This window comes from Curcuma longa, chromosome 17, assembly GCF_044706935.1.
Source record: "Curcuma longa cultivar G26 ecotype Majalengka, Jawa Barat chromosome 17, ITB_CL_G26_1.1, whole genome shotgun sequence".
Classification (NCBI taxonomy): domain Eukaryota; kingdom Viridiplantae; phylum Streptophyta; class Magnoliopsida; order Zingiberales; family Zingiberaceae; genus Curcuma; species Curcuma longa.
The window spans coordinates 4,652,739-4,671,744 of NC_133877.1; the positions used below are offsets into that span (position 1 = coordinate 4,652,739).

At 38.6% G+C, this 19,006-nt stretch overlaps 2 protein-coding genes across 2 annotated transcripts; one reads left to right on the forward strand and one right to left on the reverse strand.

Moving 5' to 3' along the window:
- The first annotated feature begins 24 nt into the window (after positions 1-24).
- LOC141811566 (uncharacterized) lies at positions 25-4,029 on the forward strand. The gene is made up of 4 exons (XM_074699584.1): positions 25-79; positions 218-596; positions 692-815; positions 2,680-4,029. Exons 1-4 carry the CDS (start codon positions 25-27, stop codon positions 2,713-2,715), a joined length of 594 nt encoding a protein of 197 aa, XP_074555685.1. The 3' UTR covers positions 2,716-4,029.
- Positions 4,030-5,071: 1,042 nt separating this feature from the next.
- Positions 5,072-8,063, reverse strand: LOC141811740 (trihelix transcription factor GTL1-like). Its single transcript, XM_074699790.1, has 3 exons — positions 7,348-8,063; positions 5,700-6,996; positions 5,072-5,622 (listed from the first exon to the last, which is right to left on the reverse strand). Exons 1-3 carry the CDS (start codon positions 7,695-7,697, stop codon positions 5,371-5,373), a joined length of 1,899 nt encoding a protein of 632 aa, XP_074555891.1. The 5' UTR covers positions 7,698-8,063; the 3' UTR covers positions 5,072-5,370.
- Positions 8,064-19,006: the final 10,943 nt, after the last annotated feature.

The following is a 19,006-nucleotide window of genomic DNA, read 5'->3' on the forward strand; positions in this document are numbered from 1 at the left end:
CGAAATAAGAAATAAAAAGAGAAAATGGAATTGGAAGTAGAGCTTTTGGGACATTGCAGTAGATCCGGTGGTCTTGCAAGTTTTACTTTAGAGGACGCCTCGTAGCGGATGCTTCTATATTTTAGAATTTATCAAAATAATACATTGTTTTTTAAAATAGTATTTCTAAAATTTCTATTATGACATGGCAACATGACTCAGTGACACGTGCGATCAGATCCTGTTACTTCGCTTTATTTCCTCGTCCCCGAGAAACCTTCGAGAACTTTCCTTCCGCCATGGATATCTGCTCCGATCCCTCTCCTCCTTCCTAGACGGTCGAGCTCCGCCGCCTCTGATGCATCTTATCCCGCCAAAACCATCGCCCCCCGTCCTCCTCTCCTCTCCGCCCCAGCTTCGCTCCCTCATGCTGCACGTCGAGTCCCTCGTCGATGCCACCGAGAAGGGTCGCTTCGCAGAACCGCCCTGTTTCACGACGAGGTCGATCGGGCCGTGGAAGCCTTCGTTATCCACGCCAGTTCGGCTGCCTGGAGGTCGATGCTGATGTGCCTTGGCTTTGCTGCATTTCTCGCCTTCACGCAGCAGAGTGTTACCGGGTGAGCTATCTGTGTCGATCTAATCGCAATTGATGTCAATTGAGAATCTATCTATCGTTTAAGTTGCTTATTTTGAGTTTCCTTTGTTTTTGAAGGCCTATTCGAAAATTTCTTCCGTTCCCTCTACGATTTCCTCGGTCGGAGGGGCGTAATGATGGCGGAGGCGAGTGGGACGCGAGGGCACGAAACCAATTGATTTCCATGGCTCTGATGTGCATGGTAAGTTTTTCTCTGATGCAGGTATCCTACTTTTAGCTCTGCGTTTTTTATACACTCGTTAAGTTTGCACTCGTTTGCTCTTGTGTTCCTTTTATCAAAAAATTTCCCTCGCAAGTAGTGACTCCACATATTTTTCTATGACTTCCACAGTAACCACCTTGTTAGTTGTCCTCTGTATTGTAGTTTGGTGAATCAACCTAAGGTATGACCTTTGATACTGCAACTTTTTGTTACTCTTTTTGTCCATTTTTATAATGTTTGTGACAAATGAACTTCAATTAGTGGACAAACTATTGCACTCATCAAAATGATCGTCCAAGTCATGAAATTGGATAGTCTGATGCTAACTAGTTGAAGGGTTTCTGGTTTCTTCTACTTCTCAACTTCTTCTCTTCTTCTGAAACATATACTCTCCCAAGGCTGGAAGTAATTGTTCGTCTCATTGAATCCATCCTAGATTGTCAATGTCATGAGTTCTTTTAGGTTGGCCCAACATATTTGGTTGGAGCCTGCCACGAAATGATGGTCTTTTGCATCAACTCAAAAAGTAGTGGATTTATCATGCCCGCTTGAAAAATTATTAGTCGGCTTCATTTTTTCATCTCTATTCTTCAAAACAATGAACCTATAGCTTATACACCTAGTCATTTATGCAGGGCTATAAATTTGAACTGCAGGATTTGATTCAGTTTAGTATTAAAAATTTGAAAAGAAATACCTAACCATTCAGGATCCTACCATGTTGACGAGAGATGAGACATTAGTTTTGGAACATAATGAATATATCTTTTAAAGTTTGAGGAATGTTGCCATAATTCAGGCTTAAAATTTCTCAGAACTGATGAGCCTCAGGATCTTAAAGCCTGTCTTGATGTAGTAAAACATTAGATAGATGTTATTTCTGGTTAAGAGCCTTGGTATCTCGAAGTAGATTTTGTGTCATGATAAAAATTTTGTGAAGCTACAAATTTCTATAACCATCCACAAATGAGACCGGCTATGTTATGCTTTGGACTCATTTGATGTAAAAGGTGAGTCGTATCTACTGGGCAAGCATCTGGTAGCACGCCTTTGTATCTGAACTGTCAACCTACACTGCTGCAACTCCAAATCCTGCATGAATTTGAATGTTTTTTGTAGCCATATTAGAGGATAACTTCCAAAGTTCGTGGAGGTGTTTAAGCAGATGCTTCACATGGCTTTTTGTAATTATATCAGGCATGGATACTCCAGTATAATGTAACGGTCCATTTTCTAATCTTATGGAACAAAATAGAAAAATAAAGTCCAACTAAACTCCCTAGCGTACATAACTTGTTTATTTAACTTATTGTCACTCGAAAGAGAACTGTACCTTTTGATATTTTTGCTGGTATTAAACTGTTTTATTGGTTTTTGCCCTTGTTTCTTGTTTTAGTTATTCTAACAGCAGGCCATTTTGTTCTGTGACAATATTGGGTGTTCATTGTGATTGCTGGAATTGTCCTAAATGTCTTTTAGTTTTACAAGCTATAACAAAACACACACATACATTGGCTTATTAGATTGTTATCTACATTGTATTCCTGAATCAGTAATAACTAATCTTGTCAAAGTCGTCACTAGTGGAACATACTGTCCCAGTAGAGTGGGACTTGAGTGAAAAAAATCTAAACCTCACCATTTAGCTTGCCGGGTTCATTTGATCTGGTAGGTTGGCTTGACTTGGTACAATCGACCTATTTGGACTCATTTACTTTGTTTGCTCTGCTCGGCTTGTATGTTAAATAGTTCATCTTATGATAGTTTGGCTCTTTTGACCTATTTGCTCAATCTGCTCACTTTGGTCAATTTGTTTGATTCGTTTTATTCACTTGATTTACAGGAGTTGTTAATCCATGTGAATCGATCGTCTACTTGACCCATGATATGCATGGCTTGTCTAGTAAGTTGGATCAATATGACCTCATTCAACCTTCTGAGAAGTATGTGATCATTCGCGTTCAGCAGCCCTGCCATCATCAGAGTTAAAAGAAAGAAAAAATTAAAAAAAAAGAGGCTAAAGCATTGTCATCTCGCTTCCAATGATCAAAGAAATATTCCTGACAAATAATCATCCACATGATTGGCACTCGGACCCTCGCTGACACCGCGTAAGCAATTATGATACATTTTCCTTTTCCAGACAGAAAAATCCCCCCAAAAAAGGGGGAAAAGTTGCAGTCCTGCACAGTCAAATGTGAGTTTCTGCCTTACACACTGAAAACTTCGATTCTGGAGCCTGATTTTCATAGCAGCCTTCAGAAAGGAAGCAGAACCCCTCTCAAAAAACAGATTGAAAGTAAGTAAAAAAACTTCCATCCCCAAATTGCTTATGGCTGCCTTGCAAGAAGTGAAGTACAGCAAAGCTGAGGCTGCTTGTCTGGCTATTTACTCTGATCTGTGAAACATTTGCATGGTACGCAGCAAAACTCCAAGCTATAAAATATACACACACTCCGCCCATCACATAAAGCTGTGTTTTCCCTGGTTATTCCTTAGTTTTTTTTTATCGATCCGTTTTCCCTGTCTTCTAGCAAGTCCAGAACTCACAGATTGATTGCAGAAAAAGGCACAAGTATTCTTTCTCCGAACACAGAAGCCTGCTAAAGAAGCGGAATATTATGATGTCAAGGCATGTCCTAGTGGGGAACAACACATGGGATGAGAGGAGCAACATGGAGCGTGCTGTGCTGTTTATATTCTTTCTCTCTCTCTCTCTCTCTCTTAGCTGGATTCCTCTTCTTGCACCAATTCACTTTGTTACTAACCCTACCCTCCTACACTTGGGACTATTTCATTAACACAAGATAATAAAGAATTAGGTTGGGGGTTTTAAGTTGTGAAATTGAATGAGGTTGGGTGAGGTGTAGTTGGGAATTTGGTGCCTTGGTGGTGCTTTACTTGTTGGTCATGGGATCACTAAAGAGGGATACAGGCTTATTCCTTGTCCTTTAGGGAGGCCTTAGACTTTCCTAGCTAGTTTTTGTCCCCACTGAGTCTTTATGGTTGGCAATGAAATCTCATAGGGGTGTAAAGTGAGATTTCGATAACCTCCTCAGATCTTATACTTAACCCACAAACTCAAAATATTTGAGTGTTGTGTGTTAAAAGGTATGAGAACATTTGATATAATCATCTTCATTATTGCTTTAAAGTGAACCTAATGTGATGATAAAGCTACAAATGTATTCTATTCTCTTGAGCTCATCTTCTGAAAGCATGTGAAGTTGAGTCGCTTTTAGTAGATCGAAGTTGAGTTGGAACTTGAATAAAATAAATTGTGGTGAGTGAAATTAACATTGATTAAGTAGTAACCTTTGAAACTTTAATATTTAAAAAATATATATAATGATGTATCAAGCATGCCCTTAATTTTGTACCATTGTCTACTAAATATGAATCTCTACTGCTTGACTAGAAATATATTGATAAACTAAACATCTTTCAATGTTATGTTTTAAACACACGCTGTAAAGATCGGCCTAAGATGTCACTACTCGTAATAACTATCTAGAATATTGGAACTTCAAAACATATATACTATAAGAGATCATTAAGAATTACTAGCACACATACAATTGACTCCTCCATGTTACTTGAATTTTTTTTCATTCAATGTCAAATTTCCTTCGTTAAATTTTCTCCTCTCCTCTAGCTTGATCGTTTCTCATCTCGACTCGACCACCCTGATTCAAACTTGGATTTCCTACCTTGGTTCGTGGTCTCTTGATTTTGGCTTAGTCTACCATACCTAGGTTAGCTCATCTCTAATTTATCAATAGTAATTTTTTTTTTCACTTTGTAGTGTCTTCATTGTGAATCAATAAGTTAGCGATTTTGTGATAAGTACCATTTTATATAACACTACTTTTTCTTTTTAAAAAAAATTAAGTGTAAAAATAATATAAATTTATTTATTAAATTAAAATAATAACAAAATTATAAGAACTCAGCTCAACTAATTCAAGTTGATTGTTGAGTTAGATTTATAATGGAAAAAATTGTTTAGAAAATCTAAGTTACATAAATATGATATATAATTTTAGTAGTACTCAAACCGGCAAGATCAAAAAAAAAAAAAAAAAACATAAATGCACAAATTAATTGCAAATGTTCGATCAGCTCATCCAATCAACTTCTAATTAATTTCAACAAAAAAAATAACAATTAAAAAAGAGAAATAATTTAAATATATAATTAACTGCAGAGCAAAATGGATCAATCATTTGGTCTAAAATTCCTCTTAATCATCAACTAATTCTCAGTTTCAATAAATGTACACACTTAATTGATGCCGAATGATCTCTCCCTCTCTCTCCCTCTCTCTCTCTCTCTTTTTCTCCGATGAAAGCGCAATTAATTATTACTCCATTAATCCGGCCATCGCCGCCGCCGGAGGTTCGCCGGAGATCCATCCCGACACTTTTATTCCGCAACCAATTTGGATATACATATTGAACAAATTGATTCAGTAGGTGCAATAAATTAAACCTAGAAGATGATAGATATTGATGAATTAATTAACGGCGAGGTGCTACTGAACCATCGCCAAGAAGGAACCTGGCGCCGACGGCGGCGGAGCGGCAGTAGAATTTTGGCCGCCGGGGCCGCCGACTACGTTGTGCTGCTGAAACTGTATCTTGTACTGCATCTTGCTGTCTTCGTCGTCATCCTCGTCGTCGACATCTTCGTCGTCGTCTTGCTCCATGTTCTCGCTGTCGTACTCGTCAAGGTCCAGGCTTTGCCGTTGGGTTTGCTCCATCAGATCTTTCATGGCCTCCTCCGCCTTCGATTGGTCGAAATAATCGATCGATCTCAAAAATTGAGGATGAGAAAACGATAAATAGTTGCTTGATGACGTACCTTTCTCAATGTTCCTTCGTTGTTGTTAGTTGGTAGTGGCTGGGAATTTCCTCCGGCGGTCTCGGCCGCCGGCGGAGGCGGAGGGGGTGGCGCCGGGGGAGGAAATGTCATGACTCCGGCGCCGTCGCTGTGATGCTTCCTTCGGTAGAGGGCTTCCAGTTGGTGGAAGTAAGGGCAGGTTTTGGCGTCCTCCGGCCGCCGTTTGTTGCCGTCCTTAACCTTCTTGAAGTACTTGTTGATGTTCTCCCACTTCTCCTTGCACCGCTTGGAGCTCCGGTCGTAGCCCAGCCTCCGCATTCCGGCGGAGATCTCCTCCCACAGCAGCCCCTTCGGGCCCGCCTCCTGGTACTTCACCTCCAGCCCGCTCCGCAGTTCGATCAGCGCGTGCACCTCCGCCTTCGGCCACCTCGAAGACGACAACGGCGGCTCCAAGCTCCCAACGCCGCCCTCCTCTGCCGGCGCCGAAGGCGGCGCCAGCTTCTTTTTTGAAGGCGTCGGTTGCAACTGAGGTATCGGCTGCGGCGTAGGCGGCAGAGTCTCCGTGACGGAAATCGGAATCGTCGCGAGGGCGACGGCGGAGACCGGTGGTGGGGGAGGCGATGTGATTTGGGCAGCGCTGGTGATTTTTTGGAGGTAGGAGATGACGGCGGCGTCCCGGGAGGCGGCCAAGGCGCGCTCCTGGGCTAGCAGCTCCTGCTCGCGGCCGAACCTCGCCATCTCCTGCCGCCGCCACGCTTCCTCGCGGATCATCCTCTCCTGCTCCCGCTTCTCGATCGCCTCCAGGAACCGCCGCTGCATCTCATCCTGCCGCACCGTCACCCGCTTCATCAGCCCCTCGAAGAAGGTCATCATCTTCCTCGAGCCGCCCCGACGCTTCCGCTTCCTTCCTTCCCCTTCCACGCCGTCATCCTCCGTGTCCTCGTCGTCCGACTCCGGCCCCGACGACGACGAAGAAGAATTATTCCAAGCAAAGCCGCCAATCCCCGCCTGGCCCGCAGGAGCAGAGGCCAACCCTGGCTGCTGCGGGCTGAGCAACGGGACGGCGCCAGCTGGCGCCATGGCCACGGCGGATATCGGCAGCGGCTGCATCCTAAACGAAACATGCCCTGGCGGCGCGGCGGCGGCCGCCGCCGCCGCGTTGTTATGCAAGGCCTCCAGCTGGCTAAAGAAGCGGTAGGCCTTGCCATCCTGGCGGCCGGCGCGGCCTTCCTTGGTGCGCTTGTAGTACTTGTGCACGTTCTCGAACTTCTCCTTGCACTTCTTCGCGCTCCTCTTGTACCCCAACTCCGCCAGCTTCCTGTTCACCGTCAAAAACCTCGTAAACAAGCGGCAAACGAAGCAAAATCTATCAACTCTCTAATTCCACGGGGAAAAAATGGAAATTGAGGAATGAATGCGATCCTTTTTTTTTCAATACGAATCCTCGGTTTCTGAAACAGATCTCGAGATCGATGCAGAGAAGCCGCTCCTCTTTTTATGGGACTACGAGACGGATAAGAAAGTTACTGCGAGCGCGAGCAGTACGTGCACCTCGCGGTGCGCGCACAGTGCGGCGAGACAAATTCCGACCTTTTGTTTCTTTTCGCGATTGAAAAGCCCGATCGACGAAACCGTCGAGATTCAGAGCCGCCTAGCGCCGGAATCGTACCTGGAGACCTCCTCCCAGAGGGGGCTCTTGAATGTGGCTTCCCGGAAGGCGGCGTCCATCTCGGAGCGGATCTTGAGCAGCGCCAGCGTCTCCTGCCGCGGCCAGCGGTTGCCGGGGGCGCCGCCGGCGAGCGCCTCCTCGTCGACGGCGAACCCGGCCGCATCAAAGTTCACCATGCCCGAGTCCGGCGCGCGGCTGCTGATCGGAGAGACCGCCTCCGCCGCCACCGCCGCCGCAGGCGGCGGCGGCGGCGGCAAGCAGCTCGGGAATGGCGCCAAGGTCGGGAATTGCGGTGCTCCAGCCGCCGCCGCCGCCTGCGGCGGCCCCGGCAGTGCCTGCTGCTGCTGCATGGACTTCCCTCCGCTCCCTGAACCACAATTTCGCTAATTTGGATAGCGCAGCGACGTAAAAGCTTCTGAAAATCAGTACAGCAAGTAAAGATAAAGAATCGAGGAGAAGAAGAAAACAGCAAGCTAAGCCACCGAAAGAAAAGGAAGGGAAAAAAGTGTAAAATATTCAGAAAACTTGAAGAAGATGCAGAATAAATGAGAAAGAATTATAATAATAAATAGGAAGAGATTAGGGCGATGGAGGAGGAGGAAGAAGGAGGAAGGGGAAATGATTGAAGGATAAAAAAATTATGATAAGATCGCAAGTGATAAAACAAAGAGGGAGATGCTGCGCTGTCACAGGACTTCATCTGCTGCCCAAGAATACTTAAATCCCAAGAACAGATAAAGAACATAATATAGAGGGAAAGATATTATATATATTATTCATTTTAATTTAATCTTGTGTGGTAAATAGTAAACTGTAAAATAAAATAAAATGATAAAGAGTTCAAAAGTTATAAGGGGTGTCTTGATGATTTGAAGACTCTGATGGCCTTAAATTAAAGATGGTATCATTAATTCTTCCCTACTTTACTTTATATATATATATATATATATATTTGTATAATTATTTTAAGGGGGCATACAGAGAAACAACATAATGTAGGGGGTAAAAAAATTACAAAAAACTACTAAGTAATATAGAAAATATATAAATGAAGAGAGGAAGAAAAAAAAACAGGTAAAGTGGCACTGAGCTTTCTTAGAGGACATGAACACCTCATTTGAGCTTGTTGATTGCTCCAGCTAACAGTTTTCATTATGGACTGCTATAATTTTAGAACAATAAATTTAATATATTTTTTTTCTACATGTCAATAAATAATTAACAAATTTATATTTCCCAATTGTTTATTGCATGGAAAATATAATTCACTATGGAAATTATTGTTCTAGTCATTAATTAATTAGCATTTGAATTTTAATTCAAGGAAAGAAATGAATATTGTGAGAAGGAAGGAAGGAAGGAAGGAAGGAAGGAAAGGGGAAGAGAACCAGAAGACAATGACACAGCTGTACAAAGGGTCCCACAAAGGAGGGGGGTTAGAACGTGCTGCCGGCTCCAATTAAATCTCCACAAACCCTAAAGTAATTAATTAAACACAAACAGGTTGATTATATTATGTCTAATTAATTCCCTAAACTTTTCGGACAGCTAACCTTATAGGGATAAAGAAACCCTAATCAACTCGTTACGGTCCGTTCTCGATCGACTATATGATTCGTTACGTACAAAGGTGGCTCGGCTCGGGCCTTAATTACAACCCGTAGTCTTTGAGCAAATCTCCCTCTTAGAGAAGGGGCCTAAGTTCGGGTCTTGTTTGAGTTGGAGTGTAGAACTTAAAGTCGATCGATGCCCTCGTGCCACTAGGCATATGTATCACATGGGAAGATTCTATACTACACATATTGGTGAAAATAGTAAATTAAAATTTAGATGTCTAAATATATAATTGAATTTGTCGATAAGAAGGAATTTATAAAATGTTTAACTAATAATTAACTTAATTATAGTCACTGATGATTAAGATTATTAATTAATCAAATATTTGTTATATATATATACTCTAATTAAGTATTAGATGTTTTGATAAATTCGAAATTGAGTTACAATTTACAAAGGGGACCAAACATAACCCAACAGTGGAATGGCCATGTGGGGTTGGTCATGACATTTAGTGAACACCCGGTCCCGATCGCATTAGGTCGAATTGTGTGGCGTGTGTAGTTTTGGGACCACAGAGCAAACTCATTGCTCGTTTGAACTTTCACATATCTACGTTCGTAGGCACTTAATACGCGATTAATTAGCTTGCAAATTGTTGGAGGAAAAATAAGTGTGGATCAATTTGTGTGGTCAATATATACGATATCCAACACGATAATCTTTAGCTTATCTGATGCGTCTACTTTCTTAACTTCTTGCACCATTATATTCCATCGAATCGATACGGTTAAGAAAAATTAGACCCCGTCTCTACAAGATTTCAAATGAGCTCCTTGCCCTATTCACTTATCGTTCACTAGGTGCGTGACAATTATTAGTGTACATGTGACGACTAGCTTGTCCCCCCCTAGCTACTTTCGTCCCTTTGCAATATTGATGGTAATTTCTTTAATTTAGTATGAATTTGGATGAAATAATAGTTCTTGTTAATGTTGAAATTAATTTAAGAACATTTAATTAGTCCAATTATATATGCAAATATCAATGATTATCGAACATTAATTGTCTTTTTTGGCGTTGTTGTTGACGTCCAAAGATCATATGATTTTGTAATCCACGTCCACATCCATGTTCTATCTACGTGGCTCGACAATGGAATCGAAGTGAATGATTTGTTTGTTCCTCTTAATCATTAATTTAATTTCGTGATTGATGAGTTTGTGAATTCATAGATCCACATCAATATTAGTGTGTTTTTTTAATACATCGATCGATCTTAAGTTTTTTCATATCTTATTGTGTGTTTCATTTTCTTGTCTCATCCTACCTTTAATCTTCGATATGATTCTTTGATGGTATTGTAAAGAAGAGCGAAAGGGAAGAAAAGGTACCCCTTTTCGCGGCATTAGTCCAAGCTTTAGTCGGGAGGTCATGCCTTCGTGTGGTGCTTAGAGAACAATTTACTTTGCTCGTGACCTTTGGCTCATGGATAGGACCGCCTCATGATCAATGTCTACATTCGTGGAGAGTGTGCTGACCTAGATCACCTATGCCACCTAGATCAAGCCAACGACCGACCGACCTACCGAGCGAAAGATAAGTTTCGAAGCTATTGATTTATAGTCATGGATTCATATGATAAGTCCAACATCAATGTGAGGTAGCTGTGAAGGGGTATCTAAATTGAAGAGGGAAATGGGGAAAAAAATAAAGGAGAAAAATTAATTTGGGTAAAAATCAAAAGAGAGTCTTTATTTTTGGAATCGTCATATGAGTGCCATTTTTATTTTTATTGTTAATCAAAAAGACGTTCACTCCATCAATCCCTTATAAAATGATATAGTTGTCCTCAATTATATTGTTCAACATTAATATCTCCTGCTGCCCATATTAAATCCAAAATCAGTCAGGTATGTTGTGCGAGTTATAAAATCGTAACTACTACAATATGCATATCGTTGAACAGAATAAATTTGAATTGTAATAATTACGATTTCATAGTAGCTACAACGTAAATATTAGTTGAATAGGTTGAATCCGCGTTATAGCAGCTATGATTTCATAACTACTATAATATTTCTAGTAGTCAGGAAACCATAATTGCTATAACATTTGCAACAATTATAGTTTTGTAGTTATTATAATGTAGATATTAAGTAACCAATTAATTCTGTCTTATAAAAACTACAAAACAGTAGCTATACTATAATGTAAATATTTTTAAATAAATAAGTATACGTTGTAGCAACTACGAAATCATAATTATTATAATGCATCTGACTTATTCAAGATTTAATGAGCGTGATAAAAGATGATACATCAAATAATTGAAGGTAACTATTTCATTTTACAAAAGGAGTGATGTGGTTATATGTCTTTTTATAAAAAAATAAAAAAGGAACGCCCCTTTATAATTCCAAAAAAAAAGTGCATGCACCCTTTTTATTACTATCCAATTAATTTTATCACATCCTCAATAAGATATATATTTACAACTTTAATTAATTTATTGAACAAACTTGTAAACTTTTATATTTATTTAAATTCTTTTTTTTCTATGAAATAAGATTATTTTTTCCACTAGGAAAATAGCTTTAATCCTTAATCCTTTAAAATGATTATTAATGCACCCACAATAATCACAAGAGGCTTTGTTAATCGGTCTAATCGTATTTAATCATAGGACTCTCCACGCAAGTGCACATTACAATCGCATGCTAACTAATTAATTAAGAGTTAATAATGATATATAATTAACTCCGCCGTGAGGACCGGTACACCAAAAATGATGAACGATCGATGTGGAAGTTTATTGATGGAATTGAAACAACTACACTACACTTAACGTGTGACTACGTACCCCAAACGCCACTTCAATGATCACTTAATTACTTGCCCCCCAAGGCGTGGCGCGGTGCCAAGCGGCTAGATATTTCTCTCAAGCGGCAAGGATTCAATTCCCACGCAATGCGTACTTACACGATCGAATTTTTGATGTGCATGAGTGTGATCACATCAAGAGCTATCGTGTTTTCTGAATTTATTTGATGGATGGAACGTGAGACATCTATTCCAAGATTAATCAAATTGTAAGATATGAATACTTGATATTAAAAAAATTCATTTTAATTTCTATTTCACAACTTTTTTGGTTAATTAATAATAATTGAACAATTTTAATCAACGCCCTTTAGATAATGATAAAATAATTCTAGCACAAGAATTGGATGAGCTCAATCGGAAGCCTAATTAAGGATCATGCAAGGAGTGCTTCAAGATAAAAAATCGAGCTTAAACGTTTGATTTCTTTTTTATAAGTTTTTGAATTTGATTCGTTTAGATGTTATTGAACTCTCAATTGAAATTTATTTGGTTGATAAATGATTTTGATATTATATGATGTATGCTGATTTTAAATTTAATTTATGAATATTATTCATAAAATATATCGTTCATCATGAATATTGATATTCAATTAAAGATATATCAAATTTGTTGACGAACGTTTGATATATTTATCATTTAAAAAAATGAAATGAGATGTCAAATATTAAGGGAAGCATGTGATCGATGGAGTTGGATCGACATTAAATTATAAAGGAAGAAGTGAAGGGGGACAAGCAGGTGACTGTAAAAGCACTGAGAGTAGAGGACCATCAACGCCCATGCATCCATTTAGTTCCATTCCCATTCCATTTCATTCTATTCAATTAGCAGACATTTTTAGGTGGTAGACCACTTTCACTTCAGCTTTAGCTACGACATGTGCTTAATGCCCCCATTGATTATATAGTGTGACGGTAATAAGGTGGTATATATAAACTTTTTAAATAATTAACGAAGATTTAAATTTTATCTGAGACATATTACTCTTGAGACATTTCAAAAATTTATGATCTACATACCTTTTTTGATTTACTTTAATGGCTGATGAAAAATTTTCATGGGATTAACGGATCATAAGAGTTAATTATCAAAAAAAAAAAAAGACATGTGGTTAATCATTTGGCTTACAAGATTGTGTGTGAGCAAAAACGATTACAATGACTTAATCTATCCAATTTAAAAGTTCATTTGATTTTTTTTTTCAAAAATTTATTTTTTTAAAATTAAAATTATTTAATTCAATTTCAATTTTAAAATTATTAATTAAATTAAGTCGAATAAATTGATATTATCAATTGAATCGGAGCTGCACTAACATTACAATTTAATTAATTCGGTTTTTGATTAATCGATCTTTTAATCGATGCGATTAATTATTTTTATAAAAAATTTATTCAATTTTAATTTAATCGATTCGATGGATTCAATTTTAAATTAATTACTCGGCCCAAATAATGTTGGAAACAGTGTTGAATGCCGTGCAATGCATTTGGAGAGAGAGACAAGGTACCAATCTGCAAGGCTTTTAACGCCTCTGAACGTTGCAGCATGCAAGTGCAATTCAGTACGGGACAAGACCTTGTCATCATTCGTGAATGATTAGATTAGATCATTAGATCGTGCCCAATTGGTTAGAATTTAACAGACTTATTAAATGTAATAAGAGATTAATTCTCATCGGGTGCACACTTTCGCATTCGGGAAAAAAAAAATTTCTCCCACCCGTAGTGATGATCGACTATAAATTAACTATTTATTTCTTTTTATATAATTTAGAGAAATTGATTCCATCTCTTTCCATATAATCTCAGAATAAACTATATCTTCCGTCGTGATTAACTATAACTTCTCAATTTACTTCTTCACAAATGATTGTGAGATCGACCGTGTGAGACTGTTGGAGTGATGGATTCTATTTTTTGCGAAGAAGAAGAGAACAAATTATAAGGGACATCTAATCATATGATTCGGAAAAAGTTTATTTCTTTTTATAGTTTGATGAATTGTGTGCCTCCGAGACATAGTTGAGTTGGTTACGATGGAACAGATTTGTTGAAGTGGACAAGGGTCGAATCTCGACGAAGCCAAGACAATGTCCTCTCCATAGTGACCAATTGGATTTACTTAGCTTCTTTATAGATGATCGTGAGATCGATCTTATAGAACCGTTAGAGTGATAAATTTCATTTTTTGTTGAAGCTAAAGAAGATGGACTAAAGACGTATGTGTGATTAGATCAAATTTTTTTTACTCCGTTTAGAATGTGTGAGACTTCACCACCTATTACCATAATGAATTAATGATTAACTGTTTACTCCCTTTGAGAACGTAGAACGTGTGAGACTTCTTCACCTATTACCATCATGAATGATCAGATCAGATGAGATCTGATCAGGGTTGTTAGCAGAGCACGAGGAAGTCTGAAAAAATCACAGGAACAATCAATTCGTTGGAGGGGCAAAGACATCAGAAAGCTCAGAAATCTTCATCCTTGTGTTTAGTTAATAGAAAATGTCACAACTCATCAACTACATGTTGATTGTTTAAAATATTTTATATTTTTAAAGTTTTTTGATTAGTTAATGAGATTAATTTTATAAGATTGTTCAATCTAAAAGTTTCTTTAAATTAGTACCATACGAGCTTCATTGATATTTGATACGGTGGAGTCTTTATACCGGTATGTGATTGCTGATCGACGATCACTTGACATCACACGCCGATCCCATCTCGATCTTGGGTATCGACCTTGAGTTCTAGTCTCGGCATCACACTGAGCCCATCTTAGCCTTGAGTCTCGACTAGCTCGAAATCCGATCTCGATGCTCACTCGGCATCACATGTCGACTCCATCTCGACCTTGGGTCTCAACCTCGAGATTTGGTCTCGGCACTCCCTCGACATCATGCACCGACCCCATCTCGGCTTTGGATCTCAACCTTGAGTTCCAGTCTTGGTGCTGACTCGACATTACGCGCTGACCTCATCTCGGTCTCGAATCTCGATCTTGAGTTTCGATCTCGGCACTTACTCGGCATCACGTGTCGACCTCATCTCGACCTCAAGTTTCGATCTCGGTTCTCACTCGGCATCATGCGCCGATCTCATCTCGGTCTCGGGTTTCGATCTTGAGATCTGATCTTAGACACTCACTCGGCATCACGCGGCGAACCCATCTTGGTCTCGGGTCTTGACATCGAGATCCAGTCTCGGCACTCACTCGGCGTCACGTGCCAACTCCATCTCTGCCTCAGTTCTCGACCTTGATATCCAATCTCATCACTCACTTGGCATTATACGATGACCCCATTTCGACCTTGGGTCTCGACCTTGAGATCCAGTTTCAACACTCACTCGACATCATACACCGACCCCATCTCGACCCCGGGTATCAACATTGAGATCCGATCTTTGCACTCACTTGGCATCACATGTCGACTTCATCTCAACCTCAAGTCTCGACCTTGAGTTCCAAACTGGACGCTCACTCGACATCATGTGCCCACCCCATTTCGGTTTCGAATCTCGACCTCAGAGTCTGCTTAATCTCATGGAATCGATCGGCCCACGCAATCAGGGGAGCCTAAAACTATTTCTTCAAGAAACTAAAAATTATCCCCAAAAGGCACGGACGATTAGAATCTTTTTAAAATTGAAATGATATCTTAGAATATTTCCTAAACGGACATTAATATTTTAGAGATCAACTTTATAAAAGATTGTCCATACCTACGAGCACATGTATACACACATCAATCTTTTTTTTAAGTCATTAATTTTTTTCCTCATGTAAAATCATAACTTGAGCGTCAGAGTGGTTTGTCAGGATCCACCCGATGCTATTCTAACTCTTTTTTTATGTATTTTTCAAGTCTTTTCATCTCGGATGACTATTTTCGAAGAACATGCACATCAATAGTTTATGAATTATAATGACTTGATCATCCATAGTGTATTAGTCACAACAATATTAGTGAATAATCTTATGGCTGATTTATAAATAACTGAGTGAAATACATGAGTCTATAGTAGCAGAGCTTAGTACTTGTTGAATTTACCTTTGTAGCGTGCCTCGCTATTCTTGTTTGCGTCGAAAGGATCACGAATGAAAAACTCTTTTGCCTTTTCTACAAACCAAATTCCCTTTTCCAATGCTCTTCCGATCTCTCTGTGACTTGGACGCTATAAGCCCTGCTTCCCTCTCCTTTATATAGTAGAGGATAGGAGACGAAGGGGATAAGTTTGCGTAATGAGCCCACCCCTTCGTCTTCCTTCCGTTCAGAGTTTCAGAAGATTGTATTATCTTCTCGAACCTGAAGAAACTACCAACAGGCGAGCGACTCTATGAACAGTATCAAGAACACAAGTCAATCACTCCACTGACAGAGTAAAGCAAAGCATATATGGTAGTCAGATCATGAATCACCAAACCCACCCATTTGCGTTTGCCATGGATTCCATGCTCATTTAACAATCCAATGCCGAAGACCATGGTTCGCTATGAAGAGAGAAAGCGTTCGCAGGCGCCGAGTGTCCGAGAAACTGATCGTTCAGAGTTCAAGAAGGAAAGAGAAGAAATCTGGACTGTCGCAAGAATAATATTTGAAAGGTTTTTTTTTATTACTGCAACTAATTAGAAAGATTGGAGCGAGACTATCGCAGCATAAATGCAGATTAAGTCAAGCAATTAGAAGGTAAAAAAGATATAACTTTCAAACAAAGAGAACTATGTGTGTGTTGTTGATTGATCGATATGCATAAATAAATATTTATATACTATAAAAATAATTAAATATTTACAGTGATTGATGTCTTACAAATTTAGTCTTGCTTTTCATCTAGTAGATGATTCTCGTGCTTGTCATCTGAAGGACGTTATGAAATCGAATAATCCTTTGAATTCTACGAATCAAATTCCTCTCAATACTGGATGTTCTTCTCTCGCAAAAATCTTCGCCTTCGTAATCCTGCTTCGCTTGGACGTGTCCTTTTAATAGAAGGGAGAGTAGTGGGATAAATCATGAGATAAGTGAGTAGTTTTGGTCACTGGCCACATCTCCGATCCCACTACTCCCACTATTATCATCTCTCACTCGTTTAAGTCAAACCATAAAGATCATATAGCTACAAAGACTAATTAGTCACAAAGACTAACCAGAATATCCAATTCATACATCAGAAAAAAAGATTCGTGCGACAGTAAACATTTTGAGTGATTAATGCTAAAAAAGTTATTACACCTTATATAACCACTTTTTCAAATAAATTGCAGACATCAACCTCTTATATTTACCCCAGATGAAATTATTTATATCAATATGAATATCTCTAATATCTCAAAATGACTATTATGTTGAGAGTATATGTTCATAATATCTCCGTTCAATATAAATATTCACAATTATATTTTATATACTTTCACAATTATTTATTCATAAAATATTTTTGTCGATCAATGAATAAATATCAAAGATATAAACCTATTTTAATATTCCTTTTAAGCTAAAATTCATTCATTTTAATCAGTCGCTTTATCCTAGTCATATTCAACAAACTGAATCATCTATAGTCAATATGATATATGCTAAAATAGCAGACCCTGATTAAAATTTCAAATAGACAGTTAAACAGTCACTTAGGGTAAAATCAAGATTAATTCATAATCTCAAAGGTCTCACATAGTAAAGAAGTAAGAATTCATTCTCCTACTACGACCTTTATTGTCGTCGTAGCACATTTGGTATGAATCACATGTCACGATATTATTCTCTTTACTAATAAAGAGCGCATGTTATTTTCAAACATCGTACAAATTTTGATCTAGACATTCTAATGTCTAATCCTAAATTTAACTCATGAATTTTTATCTGATTTTTTACAGATTTAGTAAATGGTGAGTATATTTACTCTGATCATTATTAATTCACAAATGATCTCATCTTGATACAACTATCAAGGCGACTCTCACTTATAAGTATGTCTCTATTCACAGTTTTATTAGCTGTCTTATAAGTAATAGTTTACCTCTATTTATACTTAATAAATAGAGATGATTGTATATATAAGAGGATCAATCTGAACCTATTAACATGCTCATCGAAACTTTACCCAAATGTAACAAAGACATACATTGAATAAATCATGATATTTCATTAATAATCATCTTATAGTTTTTGATTGTCTTACAATATGTTACATTCTTCAAAGTCCTAAAGACTTCACATACCCTTGAAATTATAGCTGTCAAGTTGGGTTAGGCCCGTCGGGTTGACCCGCCCTGCCAAGTAATTTAGACGGGTTAGGTTAAAATTTTATCAACCCATTTTAAGATGGGTTGAGATGGGTTGGCCCGTCTAGGCTCACGATCCGCGTGGATTGACCCACGGTGGGCTTGGGTTGGTCCGCGGGTTGAGAAAGTTTATTTATTTATTTTAAATTTTAAAATTAAAGTAGAAAACTTAATGAATTAGTGGGTTTGATCCATTTAAATTATAATTCAAGCTTAAAAATTATAATTTAAACTTAAAACTTTCAACTTAATCAATTTAAATTATAATTTAAACTTAAAATTTTTAATATTTTTAATATTTTTTTATTTTTTAACAGGTCCGTGGGTTGACCCGCCTAACCCGCGGCCCGCTTTGAGTTGGGTTGGGTTAGAGATTTCCCAACGTGGCTCACCCCGCCTCGCCATATGATGGGCCCGCCATGGGTTGACCCGTTTGACAGCTCTACTTGAAATGACTCTCTAGTTAATGGCTTAGTAAAATGATCTGCAAACATAGCACATGTAGGGATATACTCAAGAATTATCTTTCTTTTAACAATTATATCTCTTATAAAGTTATACTTTATAGTTATGTGCTTGCTTTTGTTGTGATATTTAAGATTCTTAGAAAAAGTTATAGCAATTTGATTGTCACAGTACATTGTAATAAGATTCGTATTGTCCTCAACAATCTTTAGATGTTTCGGGAACCTTTTTAAGCACAGCCGCTGAACAAGCCACATACTTAGCTTCCATTGTCGACAGCGCTACACAAGTTTGTTTCTTGCTGTTCCATGAGATGATGCCACCATTAAGCAAGAAGGTATAACCAAATGTGGATTTTCTATCATCAAGGTCTTGTGCCCAATCTGCATCTATGTAGTTCTTCAGACCCATATTAGATCCTTAGAAACAGAGATAATAATTTATTATTCCTTTAAGATA

Excerpts from the sequence above, each read along its gene's own strand:
- LOC141811566 (XM_074699584.1), top strand. The coding sequence starts at position 25 with ATGGAATTGGAAGTAGAGCTTTTGGGACATTGCAGTAGATCCGGTGGT. Across the intron at positions 80-217 it reads TAGATCCGGTGGTCTTGCAA|ATCCTGTTACTTCGCTTTAT; the intron begins GTTTTACTTTAG and ends ACGTGCGATCAG. Across the intron at positions 816-2,679 it reads CCATGGCTCTGATGTGCATG|GAGTTGTTAATCCATGTGAA; the intron begins GTAAGTTTTTCT and ends CTTGATTTACAG.
- LOC141811740 (XM_074699790.1), bottom strand. The coding sequence starts at position 7,697 with ATGCAGCAGCAGCAGGCACTGCCGGGGCCGCCGCAGGCGGCGGCGGCG. Across the intron at positions 6,997-7,347 it reads CTCTGGGAGGAGGTCTCCAG|GAAGCTGGCGGAGTTGGGGT; the intron begins GTACGATTCCGG and ends GACGGTGAACAG. Across the intron at positions 5,623-5,699 it reads ACGAAGGAACATTGAGAAAG|GCGGAGGAGGCCATGAAAGA; the intron begins GTACGTCATCAA and ends GACCAATCGAAG.